Genomic DNA, 22255 nt, shown 5'->3' with positions numbered 1-22255 from the left:
GGGATTTTTCAGGCAAAAATACTGGAGTGGGTTGCTATGCCCTCCAGAAGGGGATCTTCCCACCACAGGGATCAAACCCAGGTCTCCCACATTGCAGGCAATTCTTTACCGACTGAGCCACCAGGGAAGCCCAATGCTGCTAGGTCTGTTACTTGTATCTGCCGGTTTTACAAAATTGTTGTTTCTTACAATTACCAAATATGTAACTGAGCCTCCAGTGAAAATAATGACTAGATGACTTGCAGCAGTTGATGAAACGTACACTTCTGTATACCTTCAACTATTAGAATAGTGTAACTCTAGTTATGGGAAGATGCAGTAAGAAGGAATATTTTCCTGGACCATAACCAGAAGACAGGTGTACAGAGATCTTTGACTACTAGGACCTAGTCCAGTAATAGCACGCTGAGTGGCTTATCAATAAAATCTTCTCCAGAGAGCATTCCTAGTAGCATGGGACAAAACGGTCATGAAATGCCTCCCCGAGTCTGGCTGAATCTGTTACCATGATGGGGCGCTGTAACTGTCGCTTGCCAAGGACATTTGCCATCTGCCTCCGTGGAGGCTGGATCCTGCGCTGGTGTGGCTGCTGACCTTTGACCTGTCCTGAAGGGAGTTCAGGGCGGAGAACGAGGCGAGGCACTCTGTGCTCCAGGGAAACATGGAACAGGTCTTTGGCTAGTCAGATATTTTCAAGAACCGATTTCATGATCCCAATCCTTGCATCTCTTCAGATCTGGAAAAGCACTAAATCCCTTCAAGGTGACATCAGCTCCTCATTGCTTGCAGAAAACCTTTCGTAAAATCAGTGCCTGAATGCCTTGAACTCCTCCTTCACCAAAGTCTTATATACTGACCTCCCCCTACACTGCCTCTTCGGAGCAGTCTCTCAGCGCTATCTGAGGCTGTCTCGTGGGCTGCAGCCCTCATTTTGACCCAAAGAAAGGTTAACTCGCAACCCTCACCTTGTGCATCTTTTTTTTAGTTGACGGGCCCCAGTGACACTCAGACCAGAAAGGGGACCTAGACAGGCCACTTCCCCAAGAAGACACAGACACACTCTGTTATAATTTAAAAAAAAAAAAAAGTCCTTCAATATATTCCATCCCCTTTTCCCTCCCTCCCCCCAAGCAGGGTCAACCCAGCGTGATCCCCACAGAGGCCAGGGCTTCAGTGGCCCAGGTGGGACAGAGGGTGGGGTCCCCATACATGGTGTTCATGAAGTCCCTCACGAAGGCAGGAAAGCGTTTCTCCACAATGCTGGCTCGCACAGCGCTCATCAGCCGCAGCTGCAGAGTGGGAGCAAGGCCGAAGACAGGTCAGTCAGCAGCCAGCAGCCACCAGGAGACGCCCCCATCCCCCTGGCCTTGCTCCTCCCAGCTGCAGGCCCACCTGATAGGCGATGTTGTGAATGGTGAGGTGGTGCAGGGCTGCGGTGTTGTCACTATGGAGCAGGGTGTGCAGGAAGGCCCGGCTGTGCCTGGGGACAGGAGGTGGAGGGCGGGCGCTGGTGGGGCCAGGTCCTACCCACCCCTGCCCTGCCCCCAGGCTCCATCCCCTCCTACTTCTGGCAGGTGGGACAGTCACACTCTGGGTCTATGGGGCGGAAGTCCTTCTCATACTGCTTCTTCTTCAGTTGCAGGTTCCCCGTGGGCACTAGCGCAGAGCCGAAGCGCTGGGGGTGGGGAGGAGGGAGAGAGGGAGGGGGCGTCAATCAGGTTTTCCCCTGCCTAGCCTCCCCCCACCTCAGCCCCGCCCCCGAATCCCTCCCCAGTTCCTCCTCTGCCCCAGCTCACCGCTGTCCGTGTAGGGAAGACACAGTCAAACATATCGCATCCGAGAGCCACACAGACCACCAGATCGGTGGCATAGCTGGAGGGGCGGGGGGGACATACATGGTGGGGGTGGGTAGCAGAGAACCTCAAGCCCTGATCACACGCCCAGGGCCCCCCTCCTCCCAACATGGGCACCCTCACCCCCAGCAGAGGGCTCAGTCCCCTCCCAGGCAGGGCTGTGTCTTTCCCCAGTCCCCAACACCCCGGGGCAGGGGTTCCCAGGAATCCACTCCCCACAGGCAGGGGTGGGGGTGGGCGGCATCTCCCTTCTCCTCCACGTACCCGACCCCCATCAGGTAGCGGGGCTTGTCCTTAGGCAGCCGCGACGTGCTCAGCGCCACCATCCTCCAGAACTCGCCCTTGCTCTCGCCCCCGCTCAGGCCCCCGATGGCGAAGCCTGGCACATCTCGCTTGGTCATCTCTGGGCGTGGAGGGGCAAGGGCAGGGGTGATCAGGCAGAAAGAAATAGGCCTCAGCCTCCTCCTCTTCACCCCCAGGAGAGAGTGGGTGTGTGTGTGTCTGTGTGCCCTGGGGCTGCTGGTGATGTCAGCTACTGTTTATAGAATGCCTGCGACACCTCCCCTTCAGTCCTCAGGAGAGGCCCAGGGCCCACGCTGCCTCAGCCAAAACCCCAGATGAAGCCAGATATGTTTCAGAATTTTCCACATTTTACAACCGTGCACATCCTACGTGAGGAGTAACTGCCTGTCATCGAATGCTGTAACGTTTTGACAGCAAAATGTGTACAGATCCTAACAACTGGGGTCAAGAGGTCTGGTCTTGCCACCAAATGAATTGCAAATCCCTGCAAGTTTTGGATCTGAGAGATGGGCAAACTGGGACTTCCCTGGAGGTCCAGTGGTTAAGACTCTGTGCTTCCTATGCAGGGAGCACAGGTTTGATCCCTGGTTGCGGAACTAAGATCCCACATACCACATGGCGCAGCCAAAAAATTAAATTAAGAAAAAAAAACACACAAAAAACACACAGTCTTCACAAGAAACATAGTGATGCCAGGTGTAGGCGGGACACCTTGAACAAATTTTCCCTTTTATTCCTCACTTTGACCCGTTGCCATTGGGAATGGGTTTCCATTTGTATAGAGGAAGAAAGTGAGGCTCAGAGAGGTCAAGCCACTAGCCCAAGGGTGCACAGCCATGAGGCAACAGATCAAGGGGCTGGAGCCAGTTCCGTGGACTCCAGAATGCAGGGTCCTGCCTATGACACCTCACTGCCTTTGAGCCCCCATCTCTGCCCTACCCTTGTCTCCCTGGCCACAGCCGCGGTTCAGGCCCTGTCACCCACCCCACCCCCCTGGCAACTACTCCAGCTTCCTCTCTGGACCTTATCCTTCCCATCCCACTGGGGTTTTTCTCCCACTCAACAGCCCTCCACGGCTCCCCAACACCTCAGTGTGGTGTCCCAGGCCCTCCACTGTCAGCACAATGCCTCAGGCCCAGCCCTTTGCTCCTGACCTACTCCCCAGGGATAGAGCAGCACAATGTAGGCGTTAATGCTGTAGGCTGCAGAGTCCCAAGTCTGGGTACAAACCCCAGCTCTGAAATGTCCAAGCTGTGTGACTGAGAGTACGGGAACTTAACAGGTCTGTGCCTCAGTTTCCCCTTCTGTAATCTTGGGAATCTGCAAGTTCCCACATTACAGATCTTTATGAAAACTCCATCAGACAATCCATGAAGAGCATTTGGCAGAATGCCTGGTGAACACCTGGAAACTGATGTGTTCCGTGTGCTAAGTCGCTTCAGTTGTGTCTGAATCTGTGCGATCATATGGACTGTAGCCCACCAGGCTTCTCTGTCCATGGGATTCTCCAGGAAAGAATACTGGAGTGGGTTGCCATGGACTCCTCCAGGGGATCCTCCCAACCCAGGGATTGAATCTGTCTCTTATGTCTCCTGCATTGGCAGGCAAGTTCTTTACCACTAGCACCACCTGGGAGATTGATAGGTATTATTATTCTCCTAACGCTGTCTATTCCGTGATGCTCAGGGCCTTTGCTTCAGCCATTCCTTCCACCTAGAATGCTCTTTCGCCTAGTAACAACCACTCTTGTGAATTCCCTGGCAGTCCAGTGGTTAGGACTCCAAGATCTCACTGCCAAGGGCCAGGGTTCGATACCTGGTCAGAGAACTAAGATCCCACAAGCCCCGGGGTGCGATCAAAATTAAAACAAAAATAAAAACAACACTCTCTAAGCATGCCAGGCCCATGTGGGGCTCTCTGTGATAGAAAAGCCCTGGTCCTTTTGGCACATGGCTTTACCTTCAAGGCAAGTGGCTCGGAGATCCGCGTCCAGCCCCCCTTGGATGATGGCAAAGAGGTTCTGCTTGTCCGGCTGTCGATGGGCTGCTATGCACCGATCCAACCAGCGGATTGATCTGCAAGAGGACTCTGGTCATGAGCCCTAGGGACCTGGTGAGGGGCAGGGAGACTAGGCTGCAGGACCAGGAGGCCCTCCCCCTCCACACACACACACACACACACACACACACACACACCTGTACATGGCCTCTTCCACACGGGGCCCCGTCACAGTACTGCTGACCACATCATCCAGCTGCATAATGATGTCCGAGCCTGGAGAGACAGGACCACAGTCACTGGGAAAGCCCCCATGCTGAGGATGAGCGGGACCCCACAAGTCCCTCTCTAGGTCTTGCTGACTCCCACGTAACCCCCACAATCTGTTTACAGCAACCAAGGAAGCATTTCAAAATCCACATCCTGGGTGGGGGGTGGGTAGGGGGGTGCTTCCCTGATGGCTCAGTGGTGAAGAATCTGCCTGTCAAGCCAATGCAGGAGACATGGGTTCAATCCCTGGTCCGGGAAGACCACACATGCCGCGGAGCAACTAAGCCCGTGCGTCACAACTACTGAGCCCTTGCCCTGGAGCCTAAGAACCCTAGAGCCCGGGCTCCACAACAAGAGAGGCCATCACAGTGAAAAGCCTGCTCAGCGATGAAAAACCTGAACAGCGATGAAGACCCAGTGCAGCCAAAAATAAAATAAATAAAAATGTTAAAAAAAAACAAATGCACACCTGGGAACTTCCCTGGTGGTCCAGTGGTTAAGAATCAGCCTTGCAAAGCAGGGAATGAGGGTTTGATTCCTGGTCAGGGAACTAAGATCCCACATGCCTTGGGGCAACTAAGCCCGTGCTCCACAACTAGAGAGTTAGTGAACCACAATGAAAGGTCCCACGTGATGCAACAAAGATTGTGCCTGCTAAAACTAAGACTCGATGCAGCCAAATAAATAAAATTTTAAAAACAAAATCCACATCTGATTTTGCCACCTGCCAGCTAAAACCCTGCCCTGCATATAGAATAAAATCCTACCTGGGGAATTCCCTGGTGGTCCAGGGGTTAGAACTCAGTGCTGTCACTGCCGTGGCCCCAGGTTTGATTCCTGGTCGGGGAATTTAGATCTCACAAGCCCCACAGTGTGGCGGAAAAAAAAAACATTCCCACTTCTGCAAATTTATCCTTTAAGAACAAAACCAGAAGCTGCCAGGGTGGCTCAGTGGTAAAGAATCCGCCTGCCAATGCAGGAGACACAAGTTCGATCCCTGGTCCGGGAAGACTCTACATACTGGAGAGCATCTAAGTCCATGCAACACAACTACTGAGCCTGTGTTTCTGGCTTTCAGAGCCAGAAAGCCGCAACTACGGAGCCCATGTGCCGCAACTACTGAAGCCTGCATTCTGGAGGCCATTGTCCGCAACAAAAGAAGCCACTGAAATGAGAAGCTGGTGAACTGCAGTTAGATAGTGCCCTCTGCTCCCAATGGAGAAGGCAATGGCACCCCACTCCAGTACTCCTGCCTGGAAAATCCCATGGATGGAGGAGCCCGGTGGGCTGCAGTCCATGGGGTCGCTAAGAGTCAGACACGACTGAGTGACTTCACTTTCACTTTTCACTTTCATGCATTGGAGAAGGAAATGGCAACCCACTCCAGTGTTCTTGCCTGGAGAATCCCAGGGATGGGGGAGCCTGGTGGGCTGCCGTCTATGGGGTCACACAGAGCTGGACACGACTGAAGCGCCTTAGCAGCAGCAGCAGCTCCCAATAACTAGAGAAAAGGCTTCACAGCAACGAAGACCCAATACAGCCAAAAATAAAATAAATAAACAAAATTATTTAAAAAAAAGAATAAAACGATGTGTGTACCAAGTGATTCCTCATGGTGTGTCGGGAGTCTAAGCATCCTTCATAGGGGTCGAGTTAAGGTTCTTTCCCACAATTCCAAAATCCAGAAACTTCTCAAAAATCAAAAGATTTTTCTTGTGCTAATGGGATACTCATGTGGTAGCAAAACTTGACTCAGTTGTCATCTTTTAAACAACCCAATTTACCAAGAAGATTCGTAAGTGTTAATGCAATAAATGTAAAGCGTATATACCATATGATCCAGCAATTCCACTCCTGGATATATACCCAAAAGGACTGAAAGCAGGGTCTCAGAAATATTTGCACAGCCAGGTTCACAATACCAATATTCACCAGATTTAAAAGCTGAAAGCAACGCAAGTGTCCATCAACAGCTGAATAGATGAACAAAATGGGATAGAGACACCCCATGGACTATTACGGAGCCCTAAAAAGGAAATTCTGCCACACGATGTAACATGGGTGAACCTTGAGGACATCATGCCAAGTGAAATAAGCCAATCATAGAAAGACAAGTACTGTATATTTCCACTTATACGAGGTTCCTAGAGGAGTCAAATTCATAGAGAGGAATGGTAGGTACCAGGGGCTGGAGGAAGGAGAATGGAAAGTGAGTATTCCATGGGGACACGAGTTTCACTGTGGGAAGATGAAAAGTTCTGAAGATGGATGGTGGGGATAGTTATACAACAAGGTGAATGTACTTAACACCAATGAACTGGACACTTAAGGATTAAGATGGTAAATTTATGTTATGTGCATTTTATTACAATTTTTTAATTAGAAAAAAAAAAATGAAGTGTAATACCACAGGGTACTGCCCCAGGCCTCACTGAGGTACTGTGTAATGAATGGTATGTACCCTCTATTATCTTTCTAAAATGTAGGCATTCTGATACCTATCTGGCCCCAAGAACTTCAGATTAGAGACTATGGACTTATAGATCAGAAAAGCTCAACGAAATATTGCCACAATGTGTCATTATAGGAAAAAAGCACAGTGTACCATGCTAGCCAAAGACGGGGTGATGAGAGAAGCAACAAGGGTTTTAACTGCAATGCAGTGAGATATATCAAATACATGTAAACCCCTGAGTTCAGGGCAATCCTTAAAAACTAAACATTAGTTTGTCATTAATAGAGGGTGCTAAGTAATCAACCCATGAAAACTAGTAAGAGGGAAAAGAATGAATCCTACTCTTCCTACATGACCGAAATTATTCATACTTGGTCTCCCAGGAGTAGGTGAGAAACTTCTCTCTTTACGGAAGTAATCTGGCTAATAAATGAAGAAAGAGGGACTTCCCTTGGTGGCCCAGTGGCTAAGACACCATGCTCCTATTACAGGGGGCCAGAGTTCCACCCCGATCAGGGAACTAGATCCCACACGCTGCAACTAAGAGTTCACCCGCCATAATTCAATAGTACAGATGTCACAAATGAAAAAACAAAAAAAAGATCTCATACGCCCAAACAAAGATGGAAAGGCCCTCGTCTTTCTAATTAAGACCTTTTCATCATTCCTTGCCTCCTCTTTGGACTGCAAGCTCCATAGGTGGTATGGTACCAGAGCCCAGGCCCATAGCTATAAGCAGAAACCACAGAATATCTGGATAGAGGGATCTAAAAGCATCAATCTGCTTGGAAGATAGAATGTTTTGAACCTGTTTTCATAGCACTTTAGATTGAGAAATGCTAATCGTCTACATCAAAAAATGTACGTTATTGATGGAGATGGAAGGGGTCTAAAGCCTCCTTGTCACCCCCATTATTTCAACATATCTTTGCCCAGCTAATTTACTATCTGAGAGAAACAACCGACAAAGGTCTGCATAGTCAAAGCTATGGTTTTTCCAGTAGTTATGTATGGATGTGAGAGTCGGATCAAAAAGAAGGCTGAGCGCCAAAGAACTGATGACTTCAAACTGTGGTGCTGGAGAAGACGCTTGAGAGTCCCTCAGACTGCAAGGAGATCAAATCAGTCAATCCTAAAGGAAATGAACCCTGAATATTATTCACCGGAAGGACCAATGCTGAAGCTGAAACTCCAATACTTTGGCCACCTGATGGGAAGAGCTGACTCACTGGAAAAAAACCCTTATGCTGGGAAAGATTGAGGGCAGGAGGAGAAGGGGTGACAGAGGATGAGATTGTTGGATGGCATCAACTCAATGGACTTGACTTTTAGCAAACTCTGGGAGATAGTGAAGGAGAGGGAAGCCTGGCGTGTTGCAGTCCATGAGGTCGCAGAGTTGGAAAGGACTGAGCAAGTGAACAACGATAACAAAGAGAAACAACAGCAATAAAGATAACACTAAATGCTACTATAAGTCAGGCACTGTGATAAGAGATTTACCGAAATTACATCATTATCTTTGTAAACTATCCGCATTTAGGATGATTAAACTGAGGGTGAGGGACTCGCCCAGAGCCAAGCATCAGCAAAGGAGCAGGCCCATTTCACCTCCACCAAGGGGAAGGAGCGACTCCCCAGGATCCGCTCACCTAGCGCATTCTGGATCTCCACGGACCTCTCTGGGCTCAGAAGGGTCTCATCACCGTCGTAAGGGGAGCGGAAACGGACGCCCTCCTCCGTCACTTCAGACAGGGACACCAGGGACACCATCTGGAAGCCGCCGCTGTCCTGAGGGAGATCCCACCGCTGGGCTGTCAGGTACTGGATGGGGAATATCTACCCCTAAGGAATGCCCTCGAACCCCGGCCTCGACCCCACCTTACCGTCAGCAGATTGTGGGGCCAATTCATAAAGCCGTGGAGACCTTGGGCCTTCTGGATCAGCTCTGGGCCCTGGTTTGGCGGAAGAAAGGGTCAGGTTAGGGGTGAGTGCAACCCTGGGTTCAAATGTTGGGGGCGACAGGGTTGGCCAGCTTCCATCCTCGCCGGTCCCTCACGCCCAGCACAAGGCCTGGGCCACCCGGGACCCTCGATACGCGTTTGTCGATAGATTTTGGGAGGCGTGCTCAGGTCTAGGGAATCTCCTGGGCTCCTCCACGCTCTGCCGCCGCCGCCCCGCTGGGGCGCAGCCCACCCACCGGCCTCAGACCCAGATGGTAGGTGTTGCCCAGGCAGATGCGGCAGCCCAGCGCGTCCAGTTGCTCGGCCGTGATGCCCTTCATTGTGGCCTGCGTGCCCACTGGCATGAACACTGGAGTAGCCACCGGCCCGTGTGGCAGCCGCAGCTCCCCGGCTCGGGCCCTGGAGCGGCTACACTCGGCCACCAATCGCATGATCCGCGGGGCCGACTCCAGCGAAGTCTGGCTGGCGGCTGCCGCCATCTTGCCTGCATTAACCACGTGAGCTGTGGAACATCCTGGGCGGCGCCATGTTGCCTGAGGTCACGTGGCGCGCGATGAGGGCGGAAGCTTGGGGACAGCGTCAGATGAACCATGGAAACGGATGCCGTCCCGCTCCTCTCCGCTGGGTACCCAGTTTGTTCCCACAGGCAGCGGACAAAAGTGTTAAAATTTTCTTGGTTTGGAGGCCCATTCCTGCCACTTCCTCGCAGTCAGAGCCTCTCTAAGGTCTGATTGTATCCGCCATCAGATGGCACGAATTTATTACCTAAACATAAGGATGTCTTGAATGTTGAATGACAAGATCTAAGTATATAGATTTTTACACCGTGCTTTATGTAGTCTTTTGTCTTTTTTTGGCCGCGCCTCACAGTTTTCGGGATCCTAGTTCCCCAACCAGGACTCCAACCTGGGCAGAGTCCTAACCACTGGACAACCAGGAGATTCTCTGTTTAGTCTATCTTGATTATTGCCTTGCTCCAAGGGCTTAGAACAGGACATAGCACATAGTACATACTCAATAAGCATCAGTTTATGCACTGAAAGAACGACAGATTTACAGAAGGGGAAACTGTTCGACCATTCATTCAACTTATATCTATAGATACATCCCCACTAGTGCCAGCCTCCATGCTGCACAGGGGTGAAAGAGGATGGGTCACGAATTTATTAAGCACTGGTTGTGTTTCACTAATAATAACAGCAATGTTAAAGTGAAAGTGTTAGTCGTTCAGTGCTGTCCAACTCTGCGATCCCCCGTGGACTGTGGCCCACCAGGTTCCTCTGTCCATGGAATTCTCCAGGCAAGAATACTGGAGTGGGTAGCCATTCCCTTCTGCAGTGAATCTGCCCAACCCAGGAATCAAACCTGGGTCTCCTGCATTGCAAGCAGATTGTTTACCGGCTGAGCCAGGGAAGTCCAATACGTGTTTGTGGCTCAGTCGTATCCAACTCTTACATATGTTTTATTAATCTTGGGATTGGAAATGGAGCTGATATCTATTCTTGCCAGCAGAGGGCGCGTTTGCCCTAGAAGCCTTCCTTTCAGGACCACTGGCCTAAACTGGACTCACCTCAGCAAAACGCTGATCTACAAGCCTTGGGCTAATGCTATGGGTTTCTCAGTGTGGTGGAGTCCTCACTGAGGCCACGCCTGGAAAACATCCACCAATAAAGCCCACCTTAGGGCCTTTGCATTTGCTATCGCCATTGTTAGTAACATTCATCTGATATACCCATGTCCGGGTTATATTCTCACTGCCCCATTCCTCTTGATTTTCCCAATCTTTTTTAATAATTTATTTTCTAATTTTTATTTTTGGTTGCACAGGGTTTTCGTTGCTATGCTCAGGCTTTCTCTAGTTTCCACAAGAAGGGGCTGCCCTTCATTGTGGTGCTCGGGCTTCTCATTTGGTGGCTTTTCTTGTTGCAGAGCATGGGGCTCTAGGTGCTTGGGCTTCAGTAATTGTGGCACATGGGCATAGTTGTTCCGCAGCATGTGGATCTTCCTGGACTTCGGATTGAGCCCGTTTCCCCTGCATTGGCAGGTTCTTATCCAGTGTACCACCAGGGAAATCCCCCAATCTTTTTAAAAAATAATTTCATTTATTTATTTATTTTTAGCTGCACTGAGTCTTCACTGCTGCTCAGGCTACTCTCTAGTTGTGGTGTGCTGGCTGCTCATTGGGGTGCCTTCTCTTGTTGCGGAGCACGGGCTCTAGGGTGCACAAACTTTAGTAGCTGCAGCTTTAGGGCTCTAGAGCACAGGCTCAATAGTTGTGGCCCATGGGTTTTTTGCTCCATGGCATGTGGGATCCTCCTGGATCAGGGATCAAACCTGTATGTCCTGCATTAACAGGGAGATTCTTTACCACTGAGCCCCCAGGGATGACTTCCAATCTTAAGAAACTTCCAGGGACTTCTGTGGTGTGCTAGAGTCCAGCCCCAGCAGGATCCAGGGGTACCCTCAGGAGAGACAGCGTCGGCGTCAGTGAGAGAGAGAGAGAGAGAGAAAGAATGACACGGGGAGACCAAGCTTCAGTGAGCGAGGCCCGTAGCTTTATTTTCAGAAGGAGCTTTTATACCCTAAGTTGTATAGAGAAGATAATAGGGGGTGCAAAGTCATGCAAGGTCAGCAGTCCTTGACCCTTATCGAAACCAGGCTTTCTTTCTGCAAACCTATCATATACAAAGGCTTTAGGTGATTTACATCATCTTCTGGTCAGGAGACCTGCTAACATTCTTCTTCTGATAAAGGTTAGTCAACCAGAAAAACTTATTTTCTCCAAAGGTGATTTTTCTTAAAGTTTGGCGCCACTCCCTGAAAGCACTAGATAGAGTTGCATTCCTATAGGGCAAAAGGTGCAGTGGGGGATAATCAAGGGGAGAATTTATTAACTCAAGGGTCTAAGGTTGTTAACATTAAAGCTTCTACTTATTTTCTATATACCAGCTATATTAATCAATACACTCCCAGGGACACAGTGAGTAGGTAAGGGATATGGAAACTTGGCAGCAAGCATTAGCTCAACAAAGAAATCCTCTACTTAGTTGTATTTTAACAATATTAACTCCCCTAGAAGCTCTGCATTGTTAGAATATCTTAAGCTTCCTGTGCCTCTCTGGTTGGGAGGCTGTGAACAATCACATGTGTAGCTGTAAGAGTCCGGAAACCTATCAGGCAAGTTAGAGAGCTATCTGAGGGATCTGAATTGGAACACACCTATTATACCCTGGAGACTTATTAACTAGAGCTCTAAGTTGATTTTCTTACAGAGAAAGGTGGTCAGGGATAGCCCCCCATAAATGTCAGAGGAGTTGGTGAAAGTCGTAAAATAGTAAAACGAACAGATTCTGGTTTTGGGGTAGACGCTCAGGCAGGTCCAGGGGGGCCCCTCGAGGTCTGACTCGCCTTGCCCATCAGGCCTCTTCCGCATGACCTTGTCATGGGTGGGAATTCCCGTGCTGGCTCCTGGCATCTCCCCCTTTTTTGTTTCTTAAGACAGCCAGATGTAATTCAGTCGCAGCTTCTGAGTGCTCTGTCAAAGAATTCTGACAATACAAGGAAGAATAATTATGAAGAGCAGAATTACAGCGGCCACAGCAGCATAGCTAAAAATAGTAGACAGAATGTTCTTTCCTGAAATAAAGTTAGAGAATGTATGGAAAAAGTCACTTGCTACTCCTGCGGCAGTAAAATCTAATCAGGAGTGTTCCATGGTCTTTATCTGATTGTGAAGTTTCCCTAAATCTAAACTAATATTGGAGCTGTTCCAGACATCTGAAATATGATTTTTAATCTTTTCCCAGTCATAATCTGTCTCGTTTACTTTCAAGGGTGTTACACATATCCACCGGTAGTTGGCATGACAGGACAGTGCCAATTTCACTTTTAATGCCTGTAATTCAGTTCCAGTATGTATTATTGCTTTCTTCTAGGGCATCTATCCTCATTTCTAGTTTCCTGTCTATAGCTTCCTGTGTTGCCAATGTTAAAGAAACATTTTTGGACATAGTATCAACACATTGAGCAGTATATACTTGTTGAGTTAATGATATTGCTGCCACAGTAACAGAAGTAATTGCAGTTATCAAAGCTGCTATTCCCAGGATCAGTAGGCCCACAAACCGCTGTGATCGCATTAAATCCTGTAGTTGTTGTAATACAGCAAGACCATAATTATATCAATGTGTGGTTACAGTTTCAGGCACCATAAGATAGGGTGGACGTTGCAACACCACAAAAGAGCAAACATTATATTGGGGGGTCAAACAAGATGAGAGCATACATTGTTCACAAGACACTACATGAGGTCCACCTGAATAATTCATTTGTATATTAAGTCTTTTGGAATCATTAGAGAAGAGAAAAACATAAGGCGAGGGTAGACAAGCTAAAATAGAATAAGTAGAAATATTTTCTGGCTGGGTTAAGGTAATAGGGGCAGTGGCAGTAAGGGCCCTCCAAATTTCTGGTTGTCAAAAAGTTCTGCTCTTAGCCGTGTAAGACAGCATAGGAGGAACAAATTGATTATGATGCCATCTAGTGGCGCATAATGGCCAAGGAACTGGATTTTCTTTCCAATTGTCAAATCTACCGTTAAATGCATCATCGGTCATTGGATCCTGACCTGGATCCGGGTTGCTCCAGTCCTGAATGGTATAATTTCCTCCTCCTGGTATTCTGTAATCAATTCTAGAATTATAAGTACAAGATTTCCAAATTGGATACCCGGAACGACCATCTATGGTGTTCCATACGACATCTGAAGGGGCAGCATTATGACAATTTGGATATTTTGGTGGAGATTTGGAAAGCAGGGATTTGTAGGGGTCAAGGATCCTGGGCATACAAGCCAGTAATATCCAAACTGACCGGTAATTTGAGGATGGGGAATCTGTCAGAATTGCTTTTTTAGAGGCTCCAATACATCCTTCTTTGGTAGGAGTAATAAAGCTTCCTGTATGATCAAAGGGGAAGTTGAAACAAACAGGAAGATCGTCTGTTAATCCCTTAAAGGTATAATTGAAATTAATAGGGTATTTATCCTTTGTATCGGAAGCGTATGATCCTCCCAATAACTGAGGCTGGTTTGTGTGGACCCATATAGGGTCACTGTTCCAAGTAACTACTTGAAAGGAGGATCTGGGAAGTATGCCCAATACTTTTCTGGAGCGAGGGGGAGGAGGCGCTTACCTGGCAAGATAGTAAGGCAAGCAGAGCAATAAACACTCTCTCAGGAGAGGCTGGAGAGCCCTGCAGGGAAGCTACCCCTTGTGCCTGGTGACAGAGCATCTTAATCTGTCCCCAGGTAGGTATGGAGGCTTGTTGAGTTGCACGAGCTGGGCGTCCTGGTGGTCTCCTGCGGGGTAAAGAATTAGGGGGGGACAATATCTTTTAGACGGAGTTGTGACATCTGTCTGGTGGGTGGTTCCTCTTTCTGTTCATCCGGGATCTCTGGTGTCATCTGTCTCGAGGTCAGCTGGACTTCCCGTATCGGCGGAGGGAGTGGAGGTAGAGGAGGTCCCTTCCTTTTTTGTGGTCGAGGCAATGGGGGGACCAGGTGCCTGGGGGGCTGCGACATGACGAATCAGTCTGTCCAGGATCCAAATTGGAGAATCTGCGTCCTGTGGAAAAACACAAGCATATCCTCGGCCGCTAGTTAATAATGGGTCGGGACCCCTCCATTGTCCAGAGAGGAGGTCCTTCCACTTCACCAACGGCTTTATATTCTGTCATTCTGGGCACCAATGGCTCCGGATGAATCAACATTCAGGTTATTTATTACAAAGAGCATGCTGCAGGATCTGATGGGGGGAACTATGTTTAAATTCCCCTTCCTGTAATTTTTGAATTTGTATTTTTAATGTTTGATGTGTTCTTTCTACTATAGCTTGTCCCTGTGGATTATAGGGGATGCCTGTGTTATGTTTTATTTGAAACTTTATACAAAACTCTTGGAAAGACTTAGAAGTGTAAGTAGGGGCATTATCAGTTTTTAAAGCTTTTGGTAGACCTAAATATGAAAAACAAGTAAAGAGATGTCATACTACATCCTTATATGTCTCTCCAGTGCGAGCAGTTGCAATAATGACATGAGAAAAAGTATTTACAGTTACATGAACAAAAGACAATTTTCCAAATGAGGAGACATGAGTTACATCCATCTGCCAGAGTATATTAGGTCTGACACCGCGAGGGTTAGCTCCCATAGGTAAATTATTTATAGTAGTGGGACAATGTGAACAGGAATGAACAATCTCTCGAGCAGATTCTTGAGGAATCTGAAATTTATATCTTAATGCAGTAGCATTTTGATGATGGAGTGAATGAGAGGCTCGGGCTTCTTCAAAAGCAGAGGCCACTGTAACCTTGGTTAGTGAATCTGCCAGATCATTTAAGACATTTAAAGGTCCGTCTGGGCAGTCCAGAATGAGCTTGAATGTGGCCAATAAAAAATGCTCAGTTTCCTTTCCAAATTTGTTGCTGCAGTTTAGTTAACAAGTGAAATATTGTGGTTTTGTTTTCAGGTAAAACTGCAGTCTTAATGTGCAGAAACAGCCTGACCACATACTGAGAGTCAGAGTAAAGGTTAAATTCCTCCTCTGCGAACATAACAAAGGCCTCTATAACAGCTATGAGTTCAGCTCTTTGAGCTGAAGTTTCTTGTGTTTGTAAAACCTTATGCTGATTTCTTTTAACTATAGAAGCTCTGCCATTAGCTGACCCGTCAGTAAAGGCCATTTGAGCATCTGGAATGGGGAATTGTTTGCACCTAACAGGAAAAATAACTGGGTGTCTAGATATAAAGTTTAACAAAGCATGTGAGGGTAAATGATGCAGAATTTGACCAAAATAGTTTCCTATAGCAATCTGCCAATTTTCATCAAACATTAGAAGAGCATCAAGCTGTTCTTTGTTATATGGAATTACAATTTCTGATGGCTCTTTACCAAATAATTCAATGTTCCACTTTCTTCCTTTTAATATCAACTTAGCTATCAGCCCTGGATAAGAAGCCACTACCTTTTTAGCTTGAGCAGGAAGATGGACCCACTCTAGGGGGCCGTTTTGCCATAAAATCCTCGTAGGTGCAGTTGGGGTAGCCAGGCAAAGGAATTGCCAGACAGTTGTCAGTTCAATTCTTTTCACATAACTATCAGATAAAGCCTTTTCTACTTTGTGTAGGGCCTCCTGGGCCTCAACAGTTAATTGCCTTTTTGAAGTTGGATCAGGATCCCCACGCAGAATGTTGAAAAGAGGCTTCAGCTCAGAAGTGGTTAGTTTTAAATAGGGCCTTATCCAATTAATATCACCTAAAAGTTTTTGATATTCATTCAGAGTAACAAGATGGTCCTTTCTTAATTTTAGTGGGGCATGAGTTACTGTTTCTGAATTTACAACTCTTCCTAAATAAGTTATGGGTGGATTGGTTTGAATTTTTTCCGGGACAACTTTCAAGCCTCTAGCCAGTAATGCCTGAGTTAATTCGTGAAGAACAGCTTGCAGTTGGGCCCTATCTGGGTGAGCTATGAGGATATCATCCATGTAATGGATCATGTACACTTGTTCATATTTAGCCCTAATATCTTCTAGAGCAGCATTAACAAATTTTTGACATAAGGTAGGGCTATTTTTCATTCCCTGGGGTAACACTTTCCATTGAAATCTCAAATAAGGCTGTTTAAAAATTTCTGAAGGGAGACTAAAGGCAAATCGCTTTTTATCTTTGGTATTTAAGGGAATGGTAAAGAAACAATCCTGTAAATCAATAACAATTATATCCTTTGGGAATAGCTACCGGGGAAGGGAGCCCGGGTTGTAAGGCCCCCATATCTTCCATAGTGGCATTAATGGCTCTCAAATCTTGTAAGAGTTGCCACTTACCAGATTTTCTCTTAATAACAAAAATGGGAGTATTCCACGGACTATTAGAGGGCTCAATGTGTCCTAATTGCAACTGCTCAAAAACTAAAGTCTTAGCTGCCAATAATTTTTCTTTAGGTAGAGGCCACTGTTCTACCCACACTGGATCTTGAGATTTCCATGTGATAGGGTTGGCAGCAAAAACAATGGCCTCCATTATAAATTTGGATACCCTAATCCAGTACGTTGCTGTCGAGGAGTTGGGCAGATTGGCTCAATTATTCCTGTCTGTTATTTGCCTAATCCTTTTGATGGATCATAGCCCATATGGAGCATTTGGGAGGTCACTTTGTCATCGGGGCTAAAAAGCAGCACTCCCATTTGAGACAGCACGTCCCTCCCCCATAGGGTAAAGGGGAGCGAAGGAACTACATAGGGTTGGAAAGTTCCACAGTTATCCTCAAACCGCCAATCTAATATTTTCGCACTCTTAACTACTGCAGGGGCTCTCCCTAATCCCACAGCTCATTTTCAGTAGTATGGGTTGGCCAGGAGCTGGGCCAGTCTTTCCCAGCAATGCAAGAGACATCTGCTCCTGTGTCTAAAAGCCCCACAATAGACTTGCCACTGACCAGGATATTTTTCATGGGGCGTTTCTGAGTAATTTCTGTTATCCAAAAGACCATATCACTGGATCCAAATCCTTTTTCCTGTCTCTCACTTTGAGTAGCGGTGTGTCCTATGGCAGTGTAGTAGGGCAAAAGTAAAAGTTGAGCTGTTCTTTGTCCCCGATGAATTTGTGTAGTTTTAGTTGGGGGTGAAATCATTATCTGAATTTCTCCTGTATAATCTGAATCAATCACTCTGGGGATAATTGTAAGACCTTGCATAGCTAAGGAGCTTCTGCCTAATATAATTCCCACCAGGCCTGTTGGTAATGGACCTTTAACCCCTGTAGGGATTTTTATAGTAGGACTATCTGGTGTTAATATTGTTGAGGTGGTGGAACTGAGGTCCAGTCCTGCGCTGCCTGGGGTTGCTCTGATGAGTTCTGCGATGGGACGAAGGGTATGAATGGGTTCAGCGTCGTTGCCCCAATCGTTGTCGGGGCCTGAGGCTGGCCCCTCAACCTGTTTCCCTACTGCTGGTCAGGAACTAGCAAGGTTCCGTTTTTATGGAATTTTGATCTGCAGTCCTTTGTCCAGTGATATCCCTTCTGACAACGAAGGCAAGGAGTCTTAGGGAGATTAGGAGTCACAGCCAGGGAGGCAGGATTTGGCAGAGAAGAACCAGCTGTTTTTTGGGGGCAAGCACAGATAAAGTGCCCCTCCCGGCCACAAGAAAAGCAGGCTTTGGACAGGTTAGTATTCTGTCCTTGATTATTTAAATAACTCTTTGACGGATTATTCCTGCCTGCAAACAAGGATTGAACCGTCTGTTGATAAGAACTTCCTTTTATGGCTGCAGCTATGGCCATGCTCCGCATCATTGCTGGTCCTACATCTGCGCATTGCTTGATGTAATCTCCTATCTCCCCAGATTTTTTTATAGGACGTAGGATGGCCTGGCAGGTAGAATTAGCATTTTCAAATGCCAGTTGTTTTACCAATATTCCAGCTGCCTCATCACTAGGAATTACCCTGTGAATTCCCTCTAGAAGTCGTGATACAAAGTCCTCATATGGCTCTTCTGGTTTTTGTTTAATGTTAGAAAAGGAAGAGGTTGATTCTTTCCCTTGAGGCAATGATCGCCAGGCCCCAAGGGCGCAGGCTGTTACCTGGTCTAAAGCCTCTCTGTCTAGACCCATCTGATCTCTAATTGTATCAAATTCATTAATTCCCTCCAACATTTCTTGTACAGTGTGCCTCGGGCCATATCTGCGGTTAGCACTAGCCTGCTTTTGGGTGAGGTCCTCATATTCAGCTCTCTAGAGTAGATATGTCCTCCAGACAGACAAGCCTTAGTGACTGTTTTCCAGTCATGTGGGATCATCCATCTGGCCGCTAAGGCGTCTAACAATGTAAGGGTGTATGGAGCTGTAGCCCCGTATAAAGCACAAGCCTGTTTGAGTTCTTTAATCAGTTTCATTGAAAGGGGTTCCCAGGAGGGGACGTCTCTCCCATCCCTTTCCTCAAAAATTACAGAAAAACAAGCCTCAAGGTGGGGACCAAATTCATCTTCGGGACTAGAAAAAACCCTTCTCTGAGAAACTCCTAGCGGAGGCCCCTTCCCCTCATAAGGAGGAGGAGGTATGGGGGGATGGGAGCATCCCATGTTTCTCTTTTCCTGTTCTGGAGATTTAACTGTTTGCTGTTTGGATCTTACGAATGGTCTGATTGGGGATGTTTCTCTCAAGCTCTTAGGAGCATCTTTAGCTGAAAAAGACCAATCTTCATCAGAATGATAGCGAGCTGCTGCTTCTTCTAAATCTTTTTCATCTTGGGGCGAAAGCTGTTCCTCCTTTTCATCCCCGCTTTCTAAATGACTATTGGTGTTCATGGCAGCCAGCATACTTCTTAACTGCCGATAGCTAGGCTTGGACTCTTCCTCCTCACTTTCCTCCTTAATAGGCACTCGTTCAGATTCATGAGCAGGGTCTAAAGCATCTCTAATCATATTCCATAAGGGAAAGGTATCAGTGGGCACCCTTTCCGGACCATGCAGAGTGTAATAAGTTTTTAACTGTTTCCCTACCTTTTCCCATGTATCTGAGTTAACAGTGCCCTCTTCTGGAAACCAGGGACACTGTTCTTGTACAAATGTAAAAAAGGATTGAACACTAGCCTTTTTAACCTTAATTCCTCTTTTGTTTAACAATTGCAAGATTACTCCTATAAAGAGTTGTTGTTCTTTTGACTCCTTGTTACCCATGTCAGAGATTTCTGTCTGCAAGGAAAGATTCAACACTACCCACTCCTACTCACCCTACCTATCTTATGCAGGGGGGTCCGCGGCACCCTGAGTGGGGTCCTAGCCGCCCCGAAAAACTGCACAATGGGGGAGACTTACCTTCGGGACCCTGTTCAGGTGCCACTTACTGGGGTCCAGCCCCAGCAGGATCCAGGGGTACCCTCAGGAGAGACGGCGTCGGCGTCAGCGAGAGAGAGAGAGAGAGAAAGAATGACACGGGGAGACCAAGCTTCAGTGAGAGAGGCCCATAGCTTTATTTTCAGAAGGAGCTTTTATACCCTAAGTTGTATGTAGAAGATAATAGGGGGTGCAAAGTCATGCAAGGTCAGCAGTCCTTGACCCTTATCGAAACCAGGCTTTCTTTCTGCAAACCTATCATATACAAAGGCTTTAGGTGATTTACATCATCTTCTGGTCAGGAGACCTGCTAACATTCTTCTTCTGATAAAGGTTAGTCAACCAGAAAAACTTACTTTCTCCAAAGGTGATTTTTCTTAAAGTTTGGCGCCACTCCCTGAAAGCACTAGATAGAGTTGCATTCCTATAGGGCAAAAGGTGCAGTGGGGATAATCAAGGGAAGAATTTATTAGCTCAAGGGTCTAAGGTTGTTAACATTAAAGCTACTACTTGTTTTCTATATACCAGCTATATTAATCAATACACTCCCAGGGACACAGTGAGTGGGTAAGGGATATGGAAACTTGGCAGCAAGCATTAGCTCAACAAAGAAATCCTCTACTTAGTTGTATTTTAACAATATTAACTCCCCTAGAAGCTCTGCATTGTTAGAATATCTTAAGCTTCCTGTGCCTCTCTGGTTGGGAGGCTGTGAACAATCACATGTGTAGCTGTAAGAGTCCGGAAACCTGTCAGACAAGTTAGAGAGCTATCTGAGGGATTTGAATTGGAACACACCTATTATACTCTGGAGACTTATTAACTAGAGCTCTAAGTTGATTTTCTTACAGAGAAAGGTGGTTGGCGATAGCCCCCCGTAAATATCAGAGGAGTTGGTGAAAGTCATGAAATAGTAAAACAGACAGATTCTGGTTTAGGCCTCTCCTGCATGACCTTGTCATGGGTGGGAACTCCTGTGCTGGCTCCCGGCAGTGGTGGTCCAGTGGTTAAGACTTCCAGGCTCCCAATGCAGGAGGCGCGGGTTCTATCCCTGGTCAGGGAACTAGAACCAGCAAGCCTCGATTAAAAAGATCCCACATGCTGCTACTAAGACCCTGCAGCTAGATAAGCAAAAAAATTTTAAAAAGAACCTTCCATCACTAATGAGTGTATATCACATAGCCTGTAAGTCATATTATGTTTTTAAAGACTTCTGTACATTGACAATGCCCACTTTTTTTTTTTCTTTCCCAAACATTGATCTATTTATTTGGCTACTCTGGGACTTAGTTGCAGCATGCAGGGTCTTCGATCTTCGTTGCAGCATGCAGGAGCCTTAGTTATGGCATGCAAATTCTTAGTTGTGTTACATGGAACCTACTTACTTCCCCATCCAACCATCTCATCCTTTGTCGTCCCCTTCTCCTCCTGTCCTTAATCTTTCCCAGCATCAGGGTCTTTTCCAATGAGTCGAGAATTTAATAAACTTGACTTATGATTCCATTTTATTTAAAGTATATTTATTTAAGTTTTTAAAATAGATAATACATCATTCAAAAAATCTGAATAAAATGTATACTGTGAATTATCTTTCCCATGCCTGTCCCATGTAATAGTGTTAACTTCTTAATGTTTTTTAACCTCTTAATATTAAGTGATGTTTAGTATTCATTCTTATGTATACTTACAGACATATTTTACAACATGATAAAAGAAAATATATACTTTATTTTTGCAGTTGTTTTGTTTGGAGTTGATTTCATCTCGGTATACTAATGATTCTTTTTTTAATCTTCTGGACTCTTTCATACTAGACTGATGATGTTTTTGAATTATCCTTTTCCACTAGTCATGGATCACTGACCCATGGAATTGTCTAAAATTTCAAAACTCTAACAACTCACTCAAATATAAGTTTCATAATAGTTTTTGAAGAACTCAGTAGCTCCAAGGAGGTATGGGAGAAATTGCTGTCTGTTCCACTAATAAAATCATATTATACCACATCTATTGTCCCCTTCTCCTCCTGCCTTCAATCTTTCCCAGCATCAGGATCTTTTCAAATGAGTCAGCTCTTCACATCAGGTGGCCAAAGGTGCCGGGAGCCACCAGGGGAGATCCCACCCATGACAAAGGTCATGCGGGAGAGACGTGACAGGCAAAGGCAGATCAGGCCTCAAGGGACCACCTGAATCTGCTCGAGCATCTACCCCCAAACCAGAATCTGTCTGTCTTACTATTTTGTGCCTTTCACCAACTCTTCTGACATTAACAGGGGGCTATCCCCGACCACCTTTCTCTGGAAAAAGTCAACTTAGGGCTCTAATTAAAAAGTCTCCTGGGCATGATAGGAGTGTTTCAATTCAAACCCCTCTGATGGCTTTCTAGCTTGCCTGACACATTTATCCATACTCTTACAATTAACACACATGATTGTTCACAACTCCCCAACCTTGAAAGGCATGGGAAGCCAAAACATTCTAAAAGTCCTAATGAGCATAGAGTCCTTTAAGGGATGAAAAATT

The 22255-nt window shown here is 46.6% G+C and overlaps 1 protein-coding gene and 1 long non-coding RNA gene across 3 annotated transcripts; both read right to left on the bottom strand.

The window, feature by feature from the left end:
• Positions 1-1075: 1075 nt before the first annotated feature.
• Positions 1076-9638, bottom strand: QTRT1 (queuine tRNA-ribosyltransferase catalytic subunit 1). 2 transcript variants are annotated; one of them, XM_055544710.1, is made up of 10 exons: positions 9077-9638; positions 8763-8831; positions 8529-8667; positions 4352-4430; positions 4116-4231; positions 2118-2256; positions 1797-1872; positions 1566-1675; positions 1393-1480; positions 1076-1289 (listed from the first exon to the last, which is right to left on the bottom strand). In XM_055544710.1, the coding sequence occupies exons 1-10, from the start codon at positions 9317-9319 to the stop codon at positions 1137-1139; spliced, it is 1212 nt and encodes a 403-aa protein (XP_055400685.1). In that variant the 5' UTR covers positions 9320-9638; the 3' UTR covers positions 1076-1136. The 2 variants fall into 2 exon arrangements, with proteins under 2 accessions (XP_055400685.1, XP_055400695.1); XM_055544720.1 differs by having other exon boundaries at positions 9325-9638.
• A 1735-nt stretch (positions 9639-11373) lies between these two features.
• Positions 11374-20458, bottom strand: LOC129642041 (uncharacterized). The gene is made up of 3 exons (XR_008709519.1): positions 19713-20458; positions 14034-14199; positions 11374-12388 (listed from the first exon to the last, which is right to left on the bottom strand). It is a non-coding gene; the product is annotated as an uncharacterized LOC129642041 (long non-coding RNA).
• Positions 20459-22255: the final 1797 nt, after the last annotated feature.

This window comes from Bubalus kerabau, chromosome 1 (genome assembly GCF_029407905.1).
Source record: "Bubalus kerabau isolate K-KA32 ecotype Philippines breed swamp buffalo chromosome 1, PCC_UOA_SB_1v2, whole genome shotgun sequence".
Classification (NCBI taxonomy): Eukaryota; Metazoa; Chordata; class Mammalia; order Artiodactyla; family Bovidae; genus Bubalus; species Bubalus kerabau.
This window is presented reverse-complemented; position numbering and strand designations above follow the sequence as displayed.